At 29.1% G+C, this 22,077-nt stretch overlaps 3 protein-coding genes across 4 annotated transcripts; 2 read left to right on the top strand and 1 right to left on the bottom strand.

Moving 5' to 3' along the window:
- Positions 1–265: 265 nt before the first annotated feature.
- On the bottom strand, positions 266–2,506 carry LOC127256605 (probable mediator of RNA polymerase II transcription subunit 26b). Its single transcript, XM_051282716.1, has 7 exons — positions 2,183–2,506; positions 1,881–1,949; positions 1,729–1,811; positions 1,310–1,362; positions 912–1,204; positions 675–820; positions 266–585 (listed from the first exon to the last, which is right to left on the bottom strand). The coding sequence occupies exons 1-7, from the start codon at positions 2,504–2,506 to the stop codon at positions 537–539; spliced, it is 1,017 nt and encodes a 338-aa protein (XP_051138673.1). The 3' UTR covers positions 266–536.
- A 5,561-nt stretch (positions 2,507–8,067) lies between these two features.
- Positions 8,068–10,450, top strand: LOC127256760 (uncharacterized). Its single transcript, XM_051282934.1, has 4 exons — positions 8,068–8,234; positions 8,373–8,505; positions 8,596–8,668; positions 10,023–10,450. The coding sequence occupies exons 1-4, from the start codon at positions 8,219–8,221 to the stop codon at positions 10,269–10,271; spliced, it is 471 nt and encodes a 156-aa protein (XP_051138891.1). The 5' UTR covers positions 8,068–8,218; the 3' UTR covers positions 10,272–10,450.
- Positions 10,451–11,569: 1,119 nt separating this feature from the next.
- LOC127256759 (phosphatidylinositol 4-phosphate 5-kinase 6) lies at positions 11,570–18,804 on the top strand. Of its 2 annotated transcripts, none has more exons than XM_051282933.1 (10): positions 11,570–12,016; positions 12,175–12,676; positions 13,441–14,099; positions 14,962–15,129; positions 15,212–15,377; positions 15,649–15,756; positions 15,846–16,039; positions 16,129–16,253; positions 16,970–17,051; positions 18,179–18,804. In XM_051282933.1, exons 2-10 carry the CDS (start codon positions 12,182–12,184, stop codon positions 18,471–18,473), a joined length of 2,292 nt encoding a protein of 763 aa, XP_051138890.1. In that variant the 5' UTR covers positions 11,570–12,016; positions 12,175–12,181; the 3' UTR covers positions 18,474–18,804. The 2 variants fall into 2 exon arrangements, with proteins under 2 accessions (XP_051138890.1, XP_051138889.1); XM_051282932.1 differs by having other exon boundaries at positions 18,173–18,804.
- The last annotated feature ends 3,273 nt before the right edge of the window (positions 18,805–22,077 follow it).

Below are 22,077 nucleotides of genomic sequence, written 5' to 3'. Positions count from 1 at the left end.
GTACTTGCCCTAGAGTAATTTGATAGTGGGTGACCCCTGAGAAGTTTTCTCTGAGTGAGGACAGAAGTTGGAATGACTTGTGGGACTAGTTTACAATCCCGACACATCTGATTTTACGTAACTTGTGGGTTGAGGTGTCACTGAGGGACTATTTATTTTGGACAACAAACTATAAAAACAAATGTAAATTTGGTAGACGAAAAGAGATAGAAAACACTATTTAAATCAAAGTTGAAGTTAAAACTTACTGTGCGCTTGTTTAGTATTTTTCAGCTACACAACTCTCCGAAAACGAACATTTGAGAGTTTAAATAGTCGAGAGTTCTTAGACACAACATAAATAAATATACGGAGTTAAGGATGCATGATAATAACGAACGATCCCTCGATGCTACATATATAATACTTGTTGTTTTTCCTTACTTGATCCGCTCCACAAATCGATCACCAATAACAAAGTCTACGGCCTTCTATCAGAGCAAATTTGAATATGGTTGCGAGGCTTCCTTCGTTGATTCTTTGGCGGGGAACTCTTGTTAGGTAGATCGTGCACTTCCACGACTTGGATTTTTCTTCGCTTCTTTTCTGCACAAGAGAAGCTCGTCAAAATAAGAAAAAATATATATATACATATTATTAATTATATATATCTTTGATGAGAGTAGTTTAGATACAAGCCATTCTCAATCGCGCGATAGCGCTCTTGCAATTTCTTCTCGGCATCCTTAATATTCATCTCAACTTTCTTGTCTTTGCGCTCTTGCAATTTCTTCTCGGCATCCTTAATATTCATCTCAACGTTCTTCACTTTGATGATCTTCTGAAAGAGGAATAAATCCGGCGAAGCGTTTTTAGCTATAAATAATATGTAAACACAAAAAGGGATATTTTGATATTCTTGAGATGCTCACATTTTGTCGAGGAGGCATTGGCTTGTTTTGAACAGTGTCGTTTCCAAGTGTTTTCTCGAGCTTTCGATTACCTTGCACTTGCCCTTTGTATTTGATAACTAGTTTTGGTCTCTTGGGACCGGAATCACTAGTAATAGGAGGCGTTGGCTTGATTTGCCCGGCATCGCTGTTGGGCGGTGTGTCTTTTTTCTGTTCACCTTTTGGAAGAGTATCATGATTGACAGGCTTCTCAAACTTTCCGTCATTTTTCTCTATACTTGACTTGGTGCTATTCGCTTGGTTTGTGTTGGAATCTGAAAAAAAAAAAAAAAAAAAAAAAAAGAAAGAAAAAATTTGGTTTCGAAAATTCAAGAAAACAAGCTAGATTGACAACGAGGGCGAAGCTCACGGAAAACTACCTACGACTTCGTCCTTAGAATAAACCCATTGTGCGACAACGTTTCTCCAATCCCTGCATTTTCAACCAATGTGATTTTATATATAGTCTCGTTCTGGTGACAAAAAAAGGATAACCACATCATAGTAATAAAATTACAATGACTTGATTTGTTCATTCAATATTTTCACTAGATTTTTGACAAAATTAATTATAAAATACATTTTGTTTGAAAATTTTGCATCATATTTCTTCACATAATGAGTTAGACTTACGGAATTTTATATAATATTTTAAAAAATACAAGAATTTCGCACTATTTTTAAATCATGAAGAAGAAAGGTGCCGTAATTACTAGCAATTTTGTCAGTTCTTTTCAAAATTATCACATCAAATTATTATTTTCAATTAAACTCGAGAACAATTAAAACAGAAGCATACCTAACAATTACTTTCGCAAGGTCTCGAACTTCTTTCGATGCTCGTTTTCGGAGTGCGTTGACAGATCTTCCGATATCGGTAGCCTAAAATCGAGCAAGTTAAAATTTATTACAATAAACTAGCAAAATCAGACAATGTAAATGCGAGCCAACCTTGAGAATCTCTATCGTCATAGGAATCGATTGAAGCCTCTTCAATGAATCGAGCAACAACGTATTCGTCTGTTGTCGTTAAAAAAATAATAATAATAATAATCAAATCAAAACAAGAATTCTTTCCAAGTTTTCCTCAATTTTTTACTATTTGGACAAAATACATTCCCCTCCCCCCACCCACAAAATATCACATAAACATTATATAAAAAAATAAAAAAAAATTTCAAACCTTCAAACTCAATTAAGATCGAAAAAATACACTAAGATACTTAAAAAAATAAAATAAAATAAAAATCGACCTGATCGTCACTAGCATCGACAATTTTTTTAATCTCTATAACTTGGATCCGATAAGAGTCGCCAGTGGCGGTCTTGTCCGAATCTCCACAACCATAATTTTTCGCGACATGATTATCATTAGTATTCGAATCTTTGCTCTCCGTCCGGCTTTCCATAATCGGTTTCACGGCGTATATCGCCCGCGCTATTTCGTCTCTTCTCAACTTAAATTCGTCGTGACAATCGACGGCGGCAACTTTAATGGCATTCTCGATAACTTCTAACACGCCGGAACCCGTGCTCCGGAATAACTCGCGCCATTGATCGAGATTATTTTTATCCATGTTCTGAAGAAAAAAAAAAAAAAAATTAATCTGAAACCAAAACTCAAAACCAAAATCCTAATTAGATCGGAAAAAAATTATTTCTTCGGCGCAAATCGAAAACATAAAATCGAACTACAAATCTCGACAAAGTTTCATACAATCAGCAGCTCAGAAATTTGTAGAAATGGAAATCTGATACAAACTACGACCAAAACCTGAAGAACATCGAAAACAATCTGAAGAATGGGGAAAGAAAAAGAAAGAAAATTTGGAAGCAAGATTTATGAATAGTACCTTGAGGGACACGTTGGTTTTACATATGGAATTTTTCTTTTTTCGTTTATATATATAGAGAGAGATATTTTTTTTTTATTTTGCATATATATATATATATATACCACAAAACGTTTGGAAATTTTAATTAATTTTACCCTACGACTTTCCTATTTTGAAAAAATAAGGCTTTTTTTACATTTCCGTGTGCATAAGGGTAACATTTATCTTTTATCTCATTGTACTAAATATTCAATATATTTTTATATTTGTATAATTTTTTATCCAAATATCATTATATTAGTATTATAAAACAGTAATTGAAGTATTTTTGCAAATTTTTCTTAATTTGTACTATGTTTTGATATAATAATTAAATACTTAGGGTGTGTTTGTTTGGGGGATTGGATTGGATTTACACTGTTCATCCAATTTTTCCCCCCAAAAATATCAAATCAAACACTTATTTTTCATTTTTTATATTATACTAAAAATCAATTTTACATTCAAAATATAACATCAACACCTATCTATATCACATCATACAACTATTCAAATTCAAAATTTTTTACTATTCAAATCTCAACTCAAAATTCAAACCCCCAAACAAACACACCCTTAGAGTCGGAAAGAGATAGTAATATTTTTGGAATTTAATATATATTATACTCCCTTCGTCAATAGATAATTTTTTTCATTTATATTTTGAATGTTAATATTTAAATACTAATTATTATATTAAAGCATAATAAAAAAAAAAAATGACAAAAATATTTTTATCAGTGTCTTGTAATACTAGTATGATACTAACATAATTACATTTGTAAAAAAAAATTATACAAATATAAAGATATTTTTAATGTTAAAAACAATGACGTCAAATACAAATCGAAAAATAAAATTATTGGTGGACGAAGGTAATATAAATATAGTTTTGTTTCGGAACCATTAATGTGTTTGGTAAGTGATACCTTATTTAAGGTTAACGATAATATATTAGTGATATAATTTTATTACTTATTTCTTTTCTTTTTTTTTTTTTTTCACGTGAGCGTCGTTGTTGATATTTTTAAAATAAAAATTGATATATATAATTAAAATAAATTTAAAATATATATTTAAATATTATATTTTAATAAAATCAATATAATATAGATATTATATCGTAGAAATAAAATTGTATATAATAAGGTAATATATTTATTTATTTATGATTAACATACACTAATTTTATAAATTAAAAAATTGAGAGTTTCAAATAAAAGATAAAAATATTTATTTATTAAAAATGAATATAAATAAAAAGGTTTTGAGTTGATATTACTATACTAGAATTTAATTAAATTGATTTATATTTGTTAAAGTATTATTCAATTTTTAAGAAAAAATCAAGTAAATAATTTTTTTCTCTTATAATATATAACATCGTATACCAAAAATTTAATATTTAAAATTTTTTAAAATTCTAAAATCTCAAAAAATCTTCTTCGGAGCCTAAATTAATTTTTTTTTTAATTTACATTATCTCAAAACTTTGTATTTTTTATTTAAACATTATTTATCATTTTAAAAATAATTTATAAAACTATTTGACACAATAAGTAAGAAAAAAAAATATCAAAATAATATTATCTAAAATAGTGTGTCAAAAATAAAAATAAAGTAATATTAAATCTACTTTATATATATAACGTGAGTATTAAATTTATTTTTAAAAATATGATAGGAAATCTTATCTGCAATAATAAATTTTGTTGAACTGTTTTCGTTAGTTGGATTTTTAATATATATACTACAAGAAAATTTTCAATAGCCATTTATTAATAATTTTTTAATTTTTAAAATTATATATATAATTTGAATACGATAATTTATATATTTAATATGATAATTTGAATGTAATGTATATATTATAAAGATAAAATAAAACAATACAAACAATATTTGTGTAGGTAATATAAAAATAATGAATATATATAATATATTAATTTTTTTAAAAAAAAATATGTGTAATATTTTTTGAAAAAAGAACACACATTAATATATTTTTTAACAAATTATAAATTATAGTTATATAATGATAATAGAGATTAATGTGTATAATTTTCTAATTTAAAGATAATTATGTTTATAATATTTTTTCTTTGCAATGATTTTTAAAAAAAAAACAATTTATAAACTATCTTTGTTTAACAAATACACATAGGATGTGTTTGGTGGCGAAACTAGCCTTCGAATTATAAAGTGATAAATTTATGATAAAAAGAAATTTAATACTCCCTCCGTCTCATATACCGTGTCTGCTACACTGTAGACACAATATTTTAGGAGAAGTATAATTAGTAGATAATTAAGAATATATTAGTGAAAATAATTATCCTATAATATAAATAATTATAAATTAAGATCAAGATAACTAATTAGTTTAATTAAAATAAAAAAAAAAATAAAATTAAAAAATTTAAAATGAGATTAAAGTGTGTAATCATTTTCCAAAAAAGAAAAATGACATGGTATGTGGGACGGACAGAAACGGCAACGTGGACATGGTATCTGCGACGGAGGGAGTATAATAATTTTAAAAAATATAGTACTATCTTCGTCCCATAAAATCAGTATCATTTGTCTTTTACGTCATTGTACTTAATATTAAAAATATTTTTATATTTGTATAATTTACTTCACAAATGTCATTGCATTTGTATTATAAAAGACTAATAGAAGTATTTTTATAATTTTCTCTTGATTTGTACTACGTGTTGATAAAAATAATTAATATTCAAATATCAACTAGCAGAAAACCCATGATACTCTTCTTACGAAACAGAATAATATACTTTTTACACTAAAAAAATTGGGGTTTGCCTCGGATAGATTTGCCATTGGGTAACTTTGTTTTTGTTTTCTCGTTATATTAAATTGTTGTTAAAAGTTTGTTTATTCGGTATTTATTTTTTTATTATTTAATTTTCATCATTTATTTTTAAATATTACTTCCTCCGTCCCACATAATTTGTCCTTATTTTCTATTTTCGTCCGTCCTACATAATTTATCCTTTCTATTTTTGAAAATATAATTATGCACTTTAATCGCATTTTAAATTTAAATTTTATAATTTTCTTAATTTTAATATATATTTCTTAATTACTTACTAATTATACTTTACCTAAACTCACGTATCTACAGTAATAGTCCCATATTTTCTGGGACGGAGAGAGTACATTTTTTTTTTTTATAAAATATCATATTCAAATTACTATTTAAACTAAACAATAAAATAAAAAATACCAACTAAACATATTATACTTGTGTTAATTATGTATAAATAAAATATATTTTTTATTATTATTGTTCGTATTATATGAAAATTTATTTTTAAAAAAATGACACCTATTTTGAACATATTTTATTAAACTATAAATTTAGAACATTCAAAATTTATTTTTATTAAATTATATTATTTATTACAACTCAAATTATAACCAAATAAAATTCAATTTTGAACTACAATTTCAACTTATAACCAAATTCACCATAAAGTAAAAAAGAAGACTGTAAATTTAAATCCTTCTTAATTACCATCCCAACTAAGCCATTGTCGCGACTTTGCCCTTTTTATACGCCGCTTTTTAACTTTACCAACGTTTTTCCTACTTGTCCCATTTTGCGACCGGAAAACACGTTTTTTCTGACAGAAACCGGCGTGAATAGCGCTGTTCGAAATCGACCATAATGACACTGAAACGTGGTGAATGTGTATGCATCTTTATTAGTTATTTGTTTTTATTAATATCTTCGTAAAATTAGCCGATGTGTTCACTTTGTGTTTTTGAATAAATTTATTTTTATGTTAAATACTCTCTCAGTCCCATAACAAAATATCCATTTTTTTATTTTAATCCGTCTCATAACAAAGTATTCATTTCATTTTTTTTAGTAACTGTACTATCTACCTAACATTACAAATACCCTTACACCTTACAATATATTACACAAATGTCATTACCTTTATATTACACGTACTAATAAGATTATTTTAGTCATTTCTACTTTATTCCTACTATATCCTAATATAATACTAATATTTTTAAAACTACGTGCAAAAAGCAAATTGATACTTCTTTATGGGATGGAGGGAGTACAAAAAATTGAGTGTGTAGTATAAAAAATAATAATATATATTAAATTGTTGATTTTTTTATAAATGAATAAAATACATATTAATATATTGTGTTAATATATATATATATAATATGTATATAAATGATTATACCTGTCCAAGCTGGTTTGGCCAAACATATAAAATGCATTTATATATTTAATATTTATTTTAAAATTTTAATAGAAGATTTGAATTCCATCATAGATAATATATTTATGTAATAGTTCTTTTTTCTTCTTCTTATATAATAAAATAATTTTAAAATATATATTATTTAAATAAAATAATGTATATTGTGTACTAGAATATAAATATATATTAAATGTTTGTTTTAAAGTATTAATAAAAAAAATTATGAATTTTATTGCATATATTATTTTAATTATCTCCGTGTATGTTCATTATATTTTTTTAATTTTAATTACAATAATTACTTATTTTAATATTTAATTATTTATATTATATTATAATTATTTTTAATTATTATAACAAGAATAATTCATTGTGTACATATTATCTGAATTCTCCCTATAGATGTTGATTATAGCAAGTTAGCAAAAATAAGCGCAGTCTGAAAATTTAATTCAAACCGGGCACGAAAAAATTATGTTCTCGTCTAAAAAAGAGTTCGGAAAAAATTTGGACGGTGTTTGGGCCCGCACAAGTATGAACCGGGCCATGTCCAAGCCCAGCAAAATCGAGCCTGGCACAACCAAAAATTTTTCAGCCCTGTTTTGTTAAATCTAAATATTACTTCGATTTCACTTAATTTGTTCACTATTTCTATTTTCGTTAGTCTCACATAATTTGTTATTTTTTTTGGGAAATATAATTATACACTTTAATCAATTTTAAAATTCACAATTTATAATTTTTTTATTAATTAAACTATTTACTTATTTTAATCTTAATTTATAATAATTTTACCTATTAATTACACAATATTTAATACTCCGTGTCTAAGCTAAAAAGAACAAATTATTCGGAACGAAAAGAGTACGATATTTTTCATATCAAATTCGAGTGCAATTTTCGGATCATGCTTATTTTTGGTTGCTCGACTAATAAGTGATAACCATCCCCTCATTTCTTCCTAAGGATGCATTCATATATATATATATATATATTCACTCGATCATTTATGATATTCTTTCCTTGTGAACAAAGAAATTCCAACCTTCAATCTCTCTCAATTCCCCTTCCCCTTCCCCTTCCCCTTCCCATAAAACCCTAAATCTGAGAAGAATGAATTCCACACACAATTGATATAATTATTCCTGCAGCGAATTGAAGAATGGGGCAATTCCTCGGTACGTAACCTCTCTACCTCACCTTCATTCTCATTTCTCCTTCCTTAATTGCTTCAATTTCTAGATCTGAGTTCATCCGATCGATCGAGCGAATCGATTATTAATCCTGCTGGCTTCGATTGATTTGATTGTGCGCAGGTGCCGAGCAGAAGAAGGAAAAGGAAATCGGACCGATCATCGACTGGTGCTACGAGGACTACTTTTCCGGCGCCGGCGACGGTGAAAATTGGACCTCTGCGGACTTCTATCACGCCGTTTGCCAGACCGTCGAGTGAGTAATTGACAGTTACTTTGCTAATTTCAATATGTTCTGGATTAGCGGAATCGATTAATTACATAAATTTGGGTATGAATTTGGCAGAGAAATAAACAGAGCAATCGGTAGCACGCAGATTCGAGTGCCGCGAAGTGACACAGTTAGAGCTGCCTATGATGTGAGTGATGAGTTCGCACAAACACACACCTATAATAAATTTTCCAAAAATACACTTATTTAATTTTAACGTATTTTTTTAATATGAACTTTTCCCTATCTAACTGTCATATTTATTTTTGTTCATTATAGTCAAAGTTAAAACAAAGTATTTTTTTTCAATTTTTGCTTAATTTATACCACGTTTGGATATAATTATTAATATTCAAATATCAAAGGATATAATAATTAATATTCAAATATCACGCAAAAAGTAAAAAAGTTCTTAGAATCAAAGGGAGATAGTATTTTTGTATATAATAAAAAATTAATAAATTAATATTCATTCAACTTACTAAAAATTAATATGTATATTGATATATATAATTATTAAATTATCTTTATAAAATCTTCATTATTAAATTTGTTACAAAGTACTATTTTCGTCCGATTTTAAAGGTCACATTTACTTTTTGCATGTTAATTTTTTAATATTAATTATTATATCAAAATATATTACTAGTTAAAAAAAAAATAGCAAAAATACTTCCAATAATGTCTTATAATATTAATAGAATGACATTTGTACAAAAAATTATATAAATATAAACATATTTTTAATATTAAATATAATGACACAAAATGTAGACTCGGGAGTATTAAATTATTAGGGCGGTGACATGTATATTGTTTTCAAGTTTGATTTTATTTTCTTGTTTTAATTTTTTATTTTGCATTTAATATTTTGCAAGAAAAATAATACTTATGTTTTTATAAAAAATTATTATAATTATATATGAAAAAAAAATTAAAACTAAAATACAAAAGAACATAACCCATATGATTGATTGTTTGAAATTGAAAATTTTGGTTAGAGAAATAATTTTATTTTTTTTAAAAAGAAATTGGTTTATATTATTAAGAAAATAAATTAACATTCAACCTTTATTTAGAAATATCTAAAAAAAAAAAAAACATCATAGACTATAGAATATAATATAATGGTATATATATTTTTAATTACACTTGCAATTATTTGATCTATACCATTTTCAATAAAAAGAATATAATTTTTTTAAAATAAAATATCACTTCAGAATAATATTTAAACAAAAAACAAATAAATTCTAACATTGTATTCTTTTAATAATTTAGAAATAAGAGCATTTTTAGTCATTGTATATTGTGAAAGTAGTTCGAGAAATTGTAAAAGTATTTTTAAATAATTTTTATTATTTTTAAAAATATTTTATAAAAAAATACGGTATATTTTTATTGAAAAATATGAGTAAATTATTTACTAAAAACAATATATTCACATGAATTATCTTTTGCTGAAATTTTTTATGATCGAAGTAAGAACATTGATTATTCAGAAACACCACAAAGGCAAAGGAAAACGCTTGACGAAAAACGAGTTTCAAAACATCGTCCAAATGGTAATTCTCGACTCGGGAATCACGAGCTTTGGGGCTATAGAAATATTGTTGTATATATATGGAGCGCCGATAGCCGCTTGGGCCATAAAGCAACGTTTGGGTCCTAAGTCGATCCCAAACGAAGTTTTCATTCCCGCAATAACCTCCGCCACCGTCTATCTTCTTGCCAAGCTTAGCAAGATTTGATGTAATAGTTTCGTCGAACTAAACATTAATTACCCCAAATGTGGCCTCATTTATGTGTGGAGCTGGAGCTATCGTTGAGTTTTATACGGCCTTCTGAAATCATTGGAATGATAAATATTGTCAGATCTGAGTGGTTAATTTGTTTGTTTGCATCTAAGCATATTGTATGATTATAATCAGACCCGTTTTCGAGTTTCGAAGGCCTGGGTGAAAAAAAAAAAATCGGACCTTTATTAAATAATTTTTATATAAATAATTAGATAAATAAATAATAAAAATATATTGTGTTATCTAACAAAATATTACGTCAAATTATTTTTCCTGACTATAAAAAAGAGTAACATTTTCTAATTTTGATTGTCCATGGGTTTATTTCTTTAAAAATAAATGTCTGCTCACTTCACTTTACAAATATCATTCCAATCATATTTATTTACATAATATTTTTTCTGTCAATAAACTTTTTATTTTTACCATTTTGTTTGTCCAAGTTAATTTTTCATTTTTTTAGAAAAAATAATTTTTAAGTAAATGACAAAATACTCTTATTTTTTACTTTTCACGTCACTTTTATTTTAATGTCAATGATAAATTGAATATTACACTATTTTATTACATTATATATTTATAAGATACTAATTTATCAAATGAGAAGCTTATTATTGGGCGGAGAAAGTATCATTTAATTACAAATAAACTTATAATGGTAAAATGGTCATTCAAAGTAAAATAATACAAAAATAACTTATAGGACAAAAAAAAAAAAAAACTAAAATTTGAAATATGGTATATCCAAGAGAATAGTTTTTCATTTTAATACTATTTCGCCCAACTTTAAGAGTCTCATATACTTTTGAATGTTAATTATTATATCAAAATGTAGTACAAATTAAAAAATAAAAATTACAAAAATACTTCAATTAATATTTTATAATACTAATAGAATGACATTTGTACAAAAAATTATAGAAATATAAAAATATTTTTAATGTTAAATATAACGACGCAAGAGTAAATATGACCTTAGAGGCGGGAGTATTTTTTATTCTTTATTTGTATTTAAAAATTAATACTTCATGTCACACATATATTAATATATTTTTATTGCAATATTGGTTAATTATTTTAATAATATTTTTTACTTACTAAACTATAATTTTATTTTTACAAATCTAAAATACTTTAAAGAATTTTTATTTTTTCTAAAGAGCTTTATAAAATTGTAAGTGAGAAATTATTATTATTATTAATTGCAGAGCTTAAATCCGCCTTAATGGCCAAATGTCATAAACGTGGCCATTATCTTCATCCTAATTTTAGAGACGTACGAACAGAGTTTTCTTCGACCATACATCCCACGGCCCCTTTCTATGATCATGCTGTCGGAAAACCGATTGTTCTCTGATTATTATAGTTTACGCAGATTTTCTGTCCCACATTTTGACCAATTTCTTTGCCATTCCTTGGTTGATGCAGAAAGGGGACAGACAGAACATCGACGACGATGACAATGACGACGATGATCATCTCGCAAATCTCCTAAAAATGTCGACGACAAGCTTTTGATTTTCGTGCACTGTTAGGAAGGAAGAAGATTAGCAGAAGTTGTTCAAAAACGAAAAGGATTTTTGTTCGAACGTAAGGTGTTCGACGAAATGCCTGACTGAGATCATACGCTGCAATAAGTAAAACAGATTGGATTTCCAATGCCCTGATCGATTCTACCATTTCTATCTCCAAAAATCGTACTCCCTCCCTCCCATATAATTTCCCCCTATTTTCTATTTTCGAATTTTTTTAATCTTAGTTATATTATTTAATTATCTTAATCTATAATTATGTTTGCTCGTACACTTCTTAATTATTTACTAATTATATTTTATCTAAATTTTCGTATCTACAGTATAAAAATGAAGGCCTGGGAGGCGACGGTTCGGAAAACGCAGGCGGCGGCGAAGAAGCGCGCCAACACGATATTCGGGACGTCATACGGGACGGAGAACGCCGAGGAAGAAATCGACGATCAAGAGGCCGAGGAGGAAGTGCACGCGAGCGGCGAGTCGTACCATTCGGAGAAATTCCTCCCCAACGGCGACTACTACTCAGGTTTTTGGGTCGACAACTTCCCGCACGGGCAAGGCAAGTATTGGTGGACCGACGGGTGCATGTACGTCGGCGAGTGGTGCAAAGGCAAGACGAACGGGTGGGGAATTTTCAGCTGGCCGTCAGGGGCGATGTACGAAGGGAATTTCAAAAGTGGCTTCATGGACGGCGAGGGGACGTACACGGAGGCTAACGGGAGCGTGTACAAAGGCTCGTGGGTAATGAACCTAAAACACGGCCAAGGAATGAAGGAGTACACGAACGGCGACGTCTACGAGGGCCAATGGAGCCGCGGCCTACAGGTAAGAGTGGGCAAAAAATTCGAACCGAATCGCTGAATCGAATCGAATTTTCTGTTAACTAAGCCTAATTGAAAATTTTGGTTCGAATATCCCTTCAACCTACGTAAAATATTCACTTTTTTTTCATTTCGGTCCGTCCATATAATTTGTCCCTTTTTAAAAATAAAAAAAATCATTTTATACTCTAATCAGATTTTAAATTTCATAACTTATGCTAATTTTTTTAATTTTAATTAAATTATTTAGTTATGTTCATGTTAATCTATAATTATTTTTATTATGTAATAGTTATTTTTACTGATACACTTTTAGTTACTTACTAATTATACAGTTAAATTCTTATATCTACGGTAATGGTAGATGGAGTATTTGGTACTCTCTACGTTCCAAAATAATAATTCTATTTTGTAATTTTCGTTCGTCCAAAAATAAGTATGGGCATTTGGATCTTTTAAAAATACTTTTACCCCCACTGTTAATATAATATTATTATTCTTTAAATTTTGTGCTAATTCCAAATTTTTCTATTGTTTTGGGACGTAGTGAATATTTGATTGGTTCAACTTAGTTTCGGTTTTTAATAATTTTTTCGATTAACCGAAGTGAATTTATTATATTAATAATTATATTATATTAAGTTCGGTTTAGTTCAGTTTATATATTTTTAAATATGGTTCACAGGTTCAAGCACTTGTTTGATTCTGTTCGAATATCAAATACTTGTATATTTGCAAGTAATCGAACCGTGTCTACTCTATTTGCAGGAAGGCCAAGGGAAATACCAATGGAAGAACGGGACGTATTACACAGGCGAATGGAAGAACGGCAAGATGACGGGCGCCGGACAAATGCAATGGCTCAATGGGAACGTCTACGAGGGTGATTGGGAGGACGGCATCCCGAAGGGGCAAGGAACGTTCCGGTGGTTGGACGGGAGTTTTTACGTCGGGAATTGGAGCACGGAGCCGTCAGAGCAGAACGGAACGTACATCCCAAAGGGGTCGATGGAAGGGAACCTCGAATGGGATCCTCAAGAAGTGTTCACCAATGATTTGAAGGATTGCAAGGTTTGTCCGGCCGAGAAAGTCCCGATATGGCCGTCGCAGAAGAGGCTCGCCGTCTGGCGGTCGACGAAGGGGACGGACAACATGGCCAGGCCGCGGCGGCTGTCTGTAGACGGCAGGATCGAAGGAGGCGTCGACAAGGAGTTGAGGTTGTCTGATTGCGCCGCGCCGTCTTCGTGGAGCAGCAACTCCATCGAACGGAACGGGATCGACGGCGACGACACCTCTAGCACCCGGTCCGAACCGATTTCTCGTGGCACGCCAATAAAGATACCGAAGGTCGTCAAGAAACAAGGCGAGACTATTTCGAAAGGACACCGGAATTACGACCTTATGCTGAACTTGCAGCTCGGAATCAGGTAATTTTTTTCTTACCGGAGACTAGAGCCGCTAAACGAGCCGAGCCGAGCAAGCTCGAGTATCGGTTGTTTGAGCTCGACTCGAACTTATTAACGGTACAGACTCGGCTCGACTCGTTAAGAATTCAAACTAAAATAGTGGGTCTGAGTTCGGCTTGAAGTTTATACATATTATATATATTTGTTAATATATAAATTAAATATATTTGATTTTATTCATAATTTTTATATAATAATATATTCAAATTTTAATAATAAATATAAATTTTGATATAAAAAATATTATATATATATTATATTAATATATTTTCTCTCTGTCCTATTTTTAAGTATCATTTTCATCATTTTTCTCTGTTTTATTTCAAAATATTCATTTCCCTTTTTTTCTTTCTTTTTTTTTTTTTTATAAAAGTAATCATACACTAATAACAAAATACCCTAAACTTTTATTTAAATTACAAACATACCATTCATTTCGGCAAAAATGTCAAATCTTCTTACATTTTTACTAATTAATAAAATACTATTATTTTTTAATTTACTACAAAATCCTCTTTCAAAAGGGACTGAGGGAGTAAATAATATAAATATATTATCACTAACGAGTTCAATTGAATTACTAGCGAAAATCCTCTTTCAAAAGGGACAGAGGAAGTAAATAATATAAATATATTATCACTGAGTTAGTTACTTGCGAGCCGAGCTCGAGCTCGTTTATAATAATAAAAAAAAAAATCGAGCTCGGCTCGGCTCGATATTAGCTCGCGAGCTACTCGATTCGTTTAACAGCTCTACCGGAGACAATTCGATCGATCGTTAAGGCAAGATTACGCTGTCTTATCTTATTACATTATGTTCGTAGGCATTCGGTCGGAAGACCCGGCCCCCCTCCGTCGCTCGATTTGAAGCCGTCGGCGTTCGATCCTAAAGAGAAGTACTGGACAAAGTTCCCGACTGAGGGCTCGAAATACACTCCTCCCCATCAATCTTGCGAGTTCAAATGGAAAGATTACTGCCCGAAAGTTTTCCGGTAAGATTTCCACGACGAAATGGCGTCGAACACAATCACATTTTTCTTACTCACCGAATTGAAAATCGAGGTTTCATTACAGGACACTGAGGATGCTGTTTAAGGTCGATCCGGCGGATTACATGCTTTCGATATGTGGTAACGATGCCTTGCGCGAACTTTCTTCGCCCGGAAAAAGCGGGAGCTTCTTTTACTTGACGAACGACGATCGGTATATGATCAAGACGATGAAGAAAGCGGAGACAAAGGTGAGATTTTTTTTTTTGTAATAAATACTACATCCGTTCGGCTCTAAGGGTCTCATTTATTTTTTGTGTGTAAATATTTGAATATTAATTATTATATCAAAACGTAGTACAAATTAAAAAAAAAAATATAAAAATACTTTCATTAGTGTCTTTTAGTACAAAAATAATATTTTTAATGTTAAGTACAATGACGCAAAAGGTAAATGTGACCCTTAGAGGTTGGCGGAGGGAGTAAAAAGTTTTGCTCATTTTCGTCTCGACTATTTGTTAGGTTCTTTTAAGGATGTTGAGCGCGTACTACAACCATGTCCGAGCGTTCGACAACACTTTAGTGACAAAATACTATGGCTTGCACTGCGTAAAGTTGAACGGACAAAAGGTAAACTCAATCGAGTGAGGATCGAGTTATTTATTACATACGACAACGTTGTTGTTTATATGGTTTTACGCTGTTCATGTTTTTTTAAGGTTCGTTTCATTATAATGGGAAATCTATTTCGCACCGAGTACACGATCCACAGGAGGTACGATTTGAAAGGGTCGACGTTTGGGAGGCTTACGGACAAGCCGGAATCGGAGATAGATTCGAACACGACGCTTAAGGATCTCGACTTAAACTTTGTTTTCCGGCTGCAAAAAACATGGTACCAAGAATTTCGAAGGTGATTCGAACATGCCGTGCCCCGGTTTTGTCTTGTTCTTTTCCATTAATATGTCATTCTCTTACACGGTCTTGTTTTTGTCCGTGCAGACAAGTTGACAAAGATTGTGAGTTCCTCGAACAAGAACGTATCATGGACTATAGCCTTCTCGTCGGGCTTCATTTTACTGAAGCCTCGATCGATGAAACTCCCCCCGGCGCCCGAACACCCGTCGGTAATTTCTTAGGCCGACCCTCGGTAACATTTTTACATTCGTGTGAAAAAAAAAAAACTTCCTGTGTCATGAAAAAATAAGTTTATTTTTCTTTTTTGTCTGTCATAACATTAGAACATTTGGATCCGGTAAGGATATTTAAAAATTAAAATACTTAATTGAAAAAGTGATAAAAGTGAATAAGTGGTTTGAGGAATTTTTTTAATTTAGTTAGTAATTAATGATAATAAAAAGATAATCTAATAAATGTATTCACAATTATAGAAAAAATTGATTTTTCCAAATTAGTAATGGACTAATTTTAACATATGTGAAAATAAATTTTAAGAACAACTTAGGGAGTACTACTTTTCTATTTTTATTACTCCCTCCACTCATAAAGTATACAATTACTTTTGGCGCGGTGTTTAAGAAATAATAGTATTTTAATTACAGTGGGTAGTTAAAGGTAGTGTAATGACATTTTTGCCCTTGCTTTTTGGTGTAAAAGTAATGATGTGATGTAAAGTAAGGGTATTTGTGGAAAATAATAAGGTATTTAATGAAATATTTACTTTTTAATTGGACGTCCCAAAATAGAAATATGTATACTTTCTACTGGACGGAGGGAGTATTATTTTTCAGATGAGGTAATCATTTTAATATGAAACAGGGGATTTGATATTTAACTTATGATTCGGCGCATGTTTTTGAAATGCGACTTTTTTCCATTTTAGGTGACGACGGTACCTTGGATTCCGACTCAGTCACACGATTGTCGCGCGCGGATTTAGATCAATTGTTGATAGACCCTACAAGGTAAACTATACATGAAAAGAGTTTCGTTGTGTCTCACTTCTCGTCATTCTAATTGTTTTGTATCTGCGCATAATACAACTGAAGGGCATAGATCAATTGTTGATCCTATCAAGTCAGTATGGTGCTGATCGAGTACTGATTTGATAGGATCAGCGCAGCCATAAGTGAATGTTAACGTAAATATAAAATCATTAGAGCGACGGTGAAGAAGATATTAGACTATTTATATACAAGCCATTTAAATAACTAAAATGATTAAAATTATGTTTATATCTTAGTAAAATAGGGTATACTATTTCAAAGAGAGAGTGTATTTTTATAAAAAAATCGTAAATATTATTTAGTAAAAAAAAAAAAAAAAAAAAAGATGATAAGATAATTTATAAATTACTTTTACTTGGAGTTTAGTCTCAGTGTCTTTATTACGTAATTATTGCGATTTTATATAAAAATATACTATTTTTTATCTATTATTTAAATGCAAAACCCTTTCCACTCTCGTCAGCATGTTTGGTTTCAATTTTTTTATTATTATTTTGTGAAAAAAAATAGTTTTTCCTCTTTCCGCTATAATTATGTCGATTTTTTTTGTTAAATTTAATTCATTTATATTAAACAATTTTATTTACCTACAATTTTATTATCTTTATACTAGTACTAGTAATCAATTTGTCTCATTTTTTCTACTTATCACGTCACCTTTTTTTATCATCTCTTAAATAAATTTCTTATAATAGTTTCTCTTTACTTTATACTCACTCCATTTTTATATCAAAATATCACTATTTTTTAATCTTCATATTAAAGCAAAGTGGCATAATTAGCCTGAACGAAAGGAGTATATTTTTACAGAGAAAAACGTAAAAACTATATGGAAACCCGGGAAAAAAAAAAAAAAAATCTCAAATGACAGAGCCATAGACTCCATTTACTTAGAACTTAGATTTCAGTTTTTTACTACGTAACACTCACAATTGTTATAAAAATATTTAATTTTTTCTCACAAAATATCACACTCGAATAACTGTTTAAACCTAGCACAAAATCAAATGTTAAAATGAATAACCTATAAATTCTCATGTTTGTCTCGAAAATTTTTGTTGCTAACTTTTTCGAAAAAGCTTTAGGTGGTCGAGCATAAAACTCGGGATCAACATGCCGGCGAGAGTGGAAAGGACGGAGAGAGCGAAACTTCCCGACGGGGAGATCCAACTAGTGGGAGAGCCGACGGGAGAATGCTACGACGTGATAATGTTTTTTGGGATCATAGACATTCTTCAAGACTACGACATCACAAAGAAACTTGAACACGCGTATAAGTCCATCCAATACGACCCGAACTCCATTTCCGCCGTCGACCCTAAAATGTACTCGAAGCGCTTCCGCGACTACATTTTTAAGGCCTTTTCCGAAGACACTTGATACATAGACGTAGGTTGTCTTTTCCTTTCATTCTTTGTTGTAATGTTCAGACCGGCCGGGGAAGGCGCCGGCGTCGTCGACTATTCTTGACCGTTGGATCATCAATGGAGTAAGGTAGGGTGACAGCATTGGAACCACCCTATATAGTCATTCTTTCAATTTTTTATTTTTTATTTTTTTTATTTTATTTGTAGGATACTTACAACTTGGATATATATAGCCATTTGTTTGTTGTAGGAAATTCAAAATTGAAATTGAAATGTACACTTTTGTAGGGGTGTTTTTGTTACCAACTTTTTTATAGATAATTTAACTATATGAATTGTTTTCATTGTTGAATCTTGATTTTTATTTTGCTTTTATGGGTCATTGGTTTTTACAAAAGTATTACTACCTCCGTCCCATCTTGGTCACTGTAGACACGAAAATTTAGGATAAATATAATTAGTAGATAATTAAGAATGTATTAGTAAAAATAATTAATTTATAACATAAATTATTATAGATTAAGATTAAAATAAGTAATTAGTTTAATTAAAAATTTAAAAAATTTAAATTAGAAAATTTAAAAGAAGATTAAAATGGGTAATCATTTTCCAAAAAAGGAAAGTGACATGAGATGTGGGATGAACAGAAACGACAACATGAACATGGTAAGTGGGAAGGACGGAATAATATTTTTTTTTGTTTGGTATTAATATTTTTTGCATATAACTTTTAGAGGATTTATATATTTGTTGTACAATAGAGGAATGAATATACAATTTTGTCCTTATGAATGACTTATAAATGTAACTAAATTATCACGATGACACCGTTGTAATATTTGGTAAGATGTAAGAGTTTTTTTTATAATATTTGAAGGGTCTATAATTACGAAATAAAATGAATAGATTGACCACTACAAGAAAAAATTATTTTTGTAACAAAATTTTTTTTTGTCTTTAAATCTACTTTTTCCGTTACTAATGACATTAGAGACGGAATTATGAACGAAATTACGTTAGCTACGTGAACTTTAGGGACGAAATTCCGTTACAAATATATTATTTTTTTGTAGTGGACGTCACACAGATCAAAATAACAAAATAATTAGATTGATTTTAGACAAATGGTTTTCTTTTTTATATATACATATTTTGTCTCACTTAAATAGACAAATTTTGTATCTCTCATATAAATAGTGTATTTCTATTTATAGTCTATTTTAGATCAATTTATCATCACATATTGTATATTAATTTATTGCGTGAAACCCCCTTGTTAATGTAAAGTTTGCACGAAACACCCTTTTTGTTTAAAACTGATATTTAGTTATAAATAAATACCTAAATTACGCAAGTTTATACAAATAAAAAAGGCAAAATATCTTAAATAATTTTTTTGCATTAAATAAATAAATAAATAATTTATTAATCTTTCATTTTATAGTTTTTGGAGACATTGTTATCTGATTTTTATAAAAATTATAAAAATAAATGATTGATCAATTATTTATTTATTTATTTTATTCAAAAAAATTATTTAAGATATTTTACATTTTTTATTTGTATAAAACTTACATAATTTAGGTCTTTATTTCGAACCAAACATCAGTTTTTTACAAGGAGTGTGTTTCATGCAAATTTTCCATTAACACAAGGGATTTCACACAATAAATAAAACATAGGGTATTTTGTACATTTTTGCTAAAATACAAGGGGATGTTATATGATTTACCCGAAAAAAATTGAGATAAGAGTATAGTTGGCATAAATAAATACAGACAAAAAAAAAATAATCCAAACACAATAAAAAAGGATTTGGATTAAAATTTAGACCCAAGAATTTTGGGCCGGGCCAACCTTAGCACATTTGAAAAACCATTGGGCCATGTTGGGCCAGTTTTGATTTAACAAAAAAGAAATTAGTCCACCAAATATATATGTTTATTTGGATTCCACGTTTTGGGTAAATTTCCGAGGATTTGAGCCAATGACTTTTCATTTACGAGTCGACCATCAGATCATTCTTTGCGGGATAAAATATGAATTTTTTTATTTTTCTAATCAAAAACAAAATATGAATATTTTGAAAATATATGAATGAGCTAATGATGTAAAAAAAATAAAATTTATAAACTAAGTGTATAAATAGTTATGATATTTTTTTAAAAATAAATATAAAGGTTGAAGAGTATAAATTAAAGGGTAAGAATTACTTGTTATAAATAATATATATATTTTATGAATAAATAAAAATACATAGATTTAGTAGACATATAATAAAATTTAATTTTATTTACATATGTAATACTTAAATTCATAATTATAAATAAAAAAATATTATTTACCGTAATTAAATTTATTTAGATTAATAGTACTTCCTCCCTCCCAATTCAACAGGGTTTTCTGGGGTTGTAGTAGATTAAGAAATAATATTATTTTATTAAGATTTTGATATTTTGTTCTTAATAATTGTATATGTAATAATATATTTGTAATTTAAATAAAAATTAAAGATATTTTGATATTAATATATAATTTTTTTTATAATAAACATACTTTGAAATGAAACAAATAAAAATTATAAAATAGTAATTTAAATTGAGAATTTATTTTTCAATAAACAATTATGTAAAATATAACTATAACTAAAATTTCTAAAAGATTAGGCTGGCTTGGCCCGATTTGAAATCGGGCCTTTCTTAGGCCTTCATTTTCAGACAGGCCCGGGCCTGTCCCAAACTAAAAAAAAACAAACGGATCGATTCATAATTAACACCGCCATATTAAAGGGATTATATAACCTGGCGCTGAACTCCCGGGACCTACTGAAAATTTTAAACACTACTTTAATGCAAAAGTACAAATCAAATGTCAGTATCTATAAATATATTCTAACGTCTGATTCTCAATTACCGGATCAAACGGCTGAGCACCGGCTATCGCCCGTAAACAAATAAGATAATTAAATTAAAAATAAGTAAATAAATAATAGAAACCGGCAGCTGCCGGTGGAGTCAATGGCCTTACGAAAGCATTGGGCAGAAGTGAGGTGAATCTCATATGTTGCTGTCACTCCATTTGCATTAAATTATATATTCACCTCATCATTTATATAGAATTCATTTAAGGGCGTGTTTTTTTGGTTATTTGAATTTTGAGTTGGGATTTAAATAATCTTTTCATTCCGGTGCAAGGTTATCATTTACTTTTTGTACGTATATTTTTTAATATTAATATTATATTTGATTTTAGTAAAAAGACAAAAAATACTCCTATTAGTATAGTGTAATATAAAAGTAATGACATTTGTGTAATATAGTCTAAGTTGAAAAAGTATTTATTATGTTAGGTAGGTAGTACAATTATTAAATTAGGAAATGATAATCTAGTTTTGGAATTGACCAAAATAGAAAATGACAATCTTTCAATGGGACGGAGTGAGTACTAAAAATTTTGAATTAAAATAGTTGTATGATGTAATATAAATAAGTATTGATGTGATATTTTGAATGTAAAATTAATTTTTAATATAATATTCCCTTGGTCTCATATCTATCTATCAACTTGTTTTTTGCACGAAGTTTTAGAAATTAATCTTATTAGTATTGTATGATGTA

This window comes from Andrographis paniculata, unplaced genomic scaffold (assembly GCF_009805555.1).
Source record: "Andrographis paniculata isolate CXL003 unplaced genomic scaffold, ASM980555v1 Contig56END, whole genome shotgun sequence".
Taxonomy (NCBI): domain Eukaryota; kingdom Viridiplantae; phylum Streptophyta; class Magnoliopsida; order Lamiales; family Acanthaceae; genus Andrographis; species Andrographis paniculata.
The sequence above is the reverse complement of the archived record's forward strand: the minus strand, read 5'-3'. Positions and strand labels throughout refer to the sequence as shown.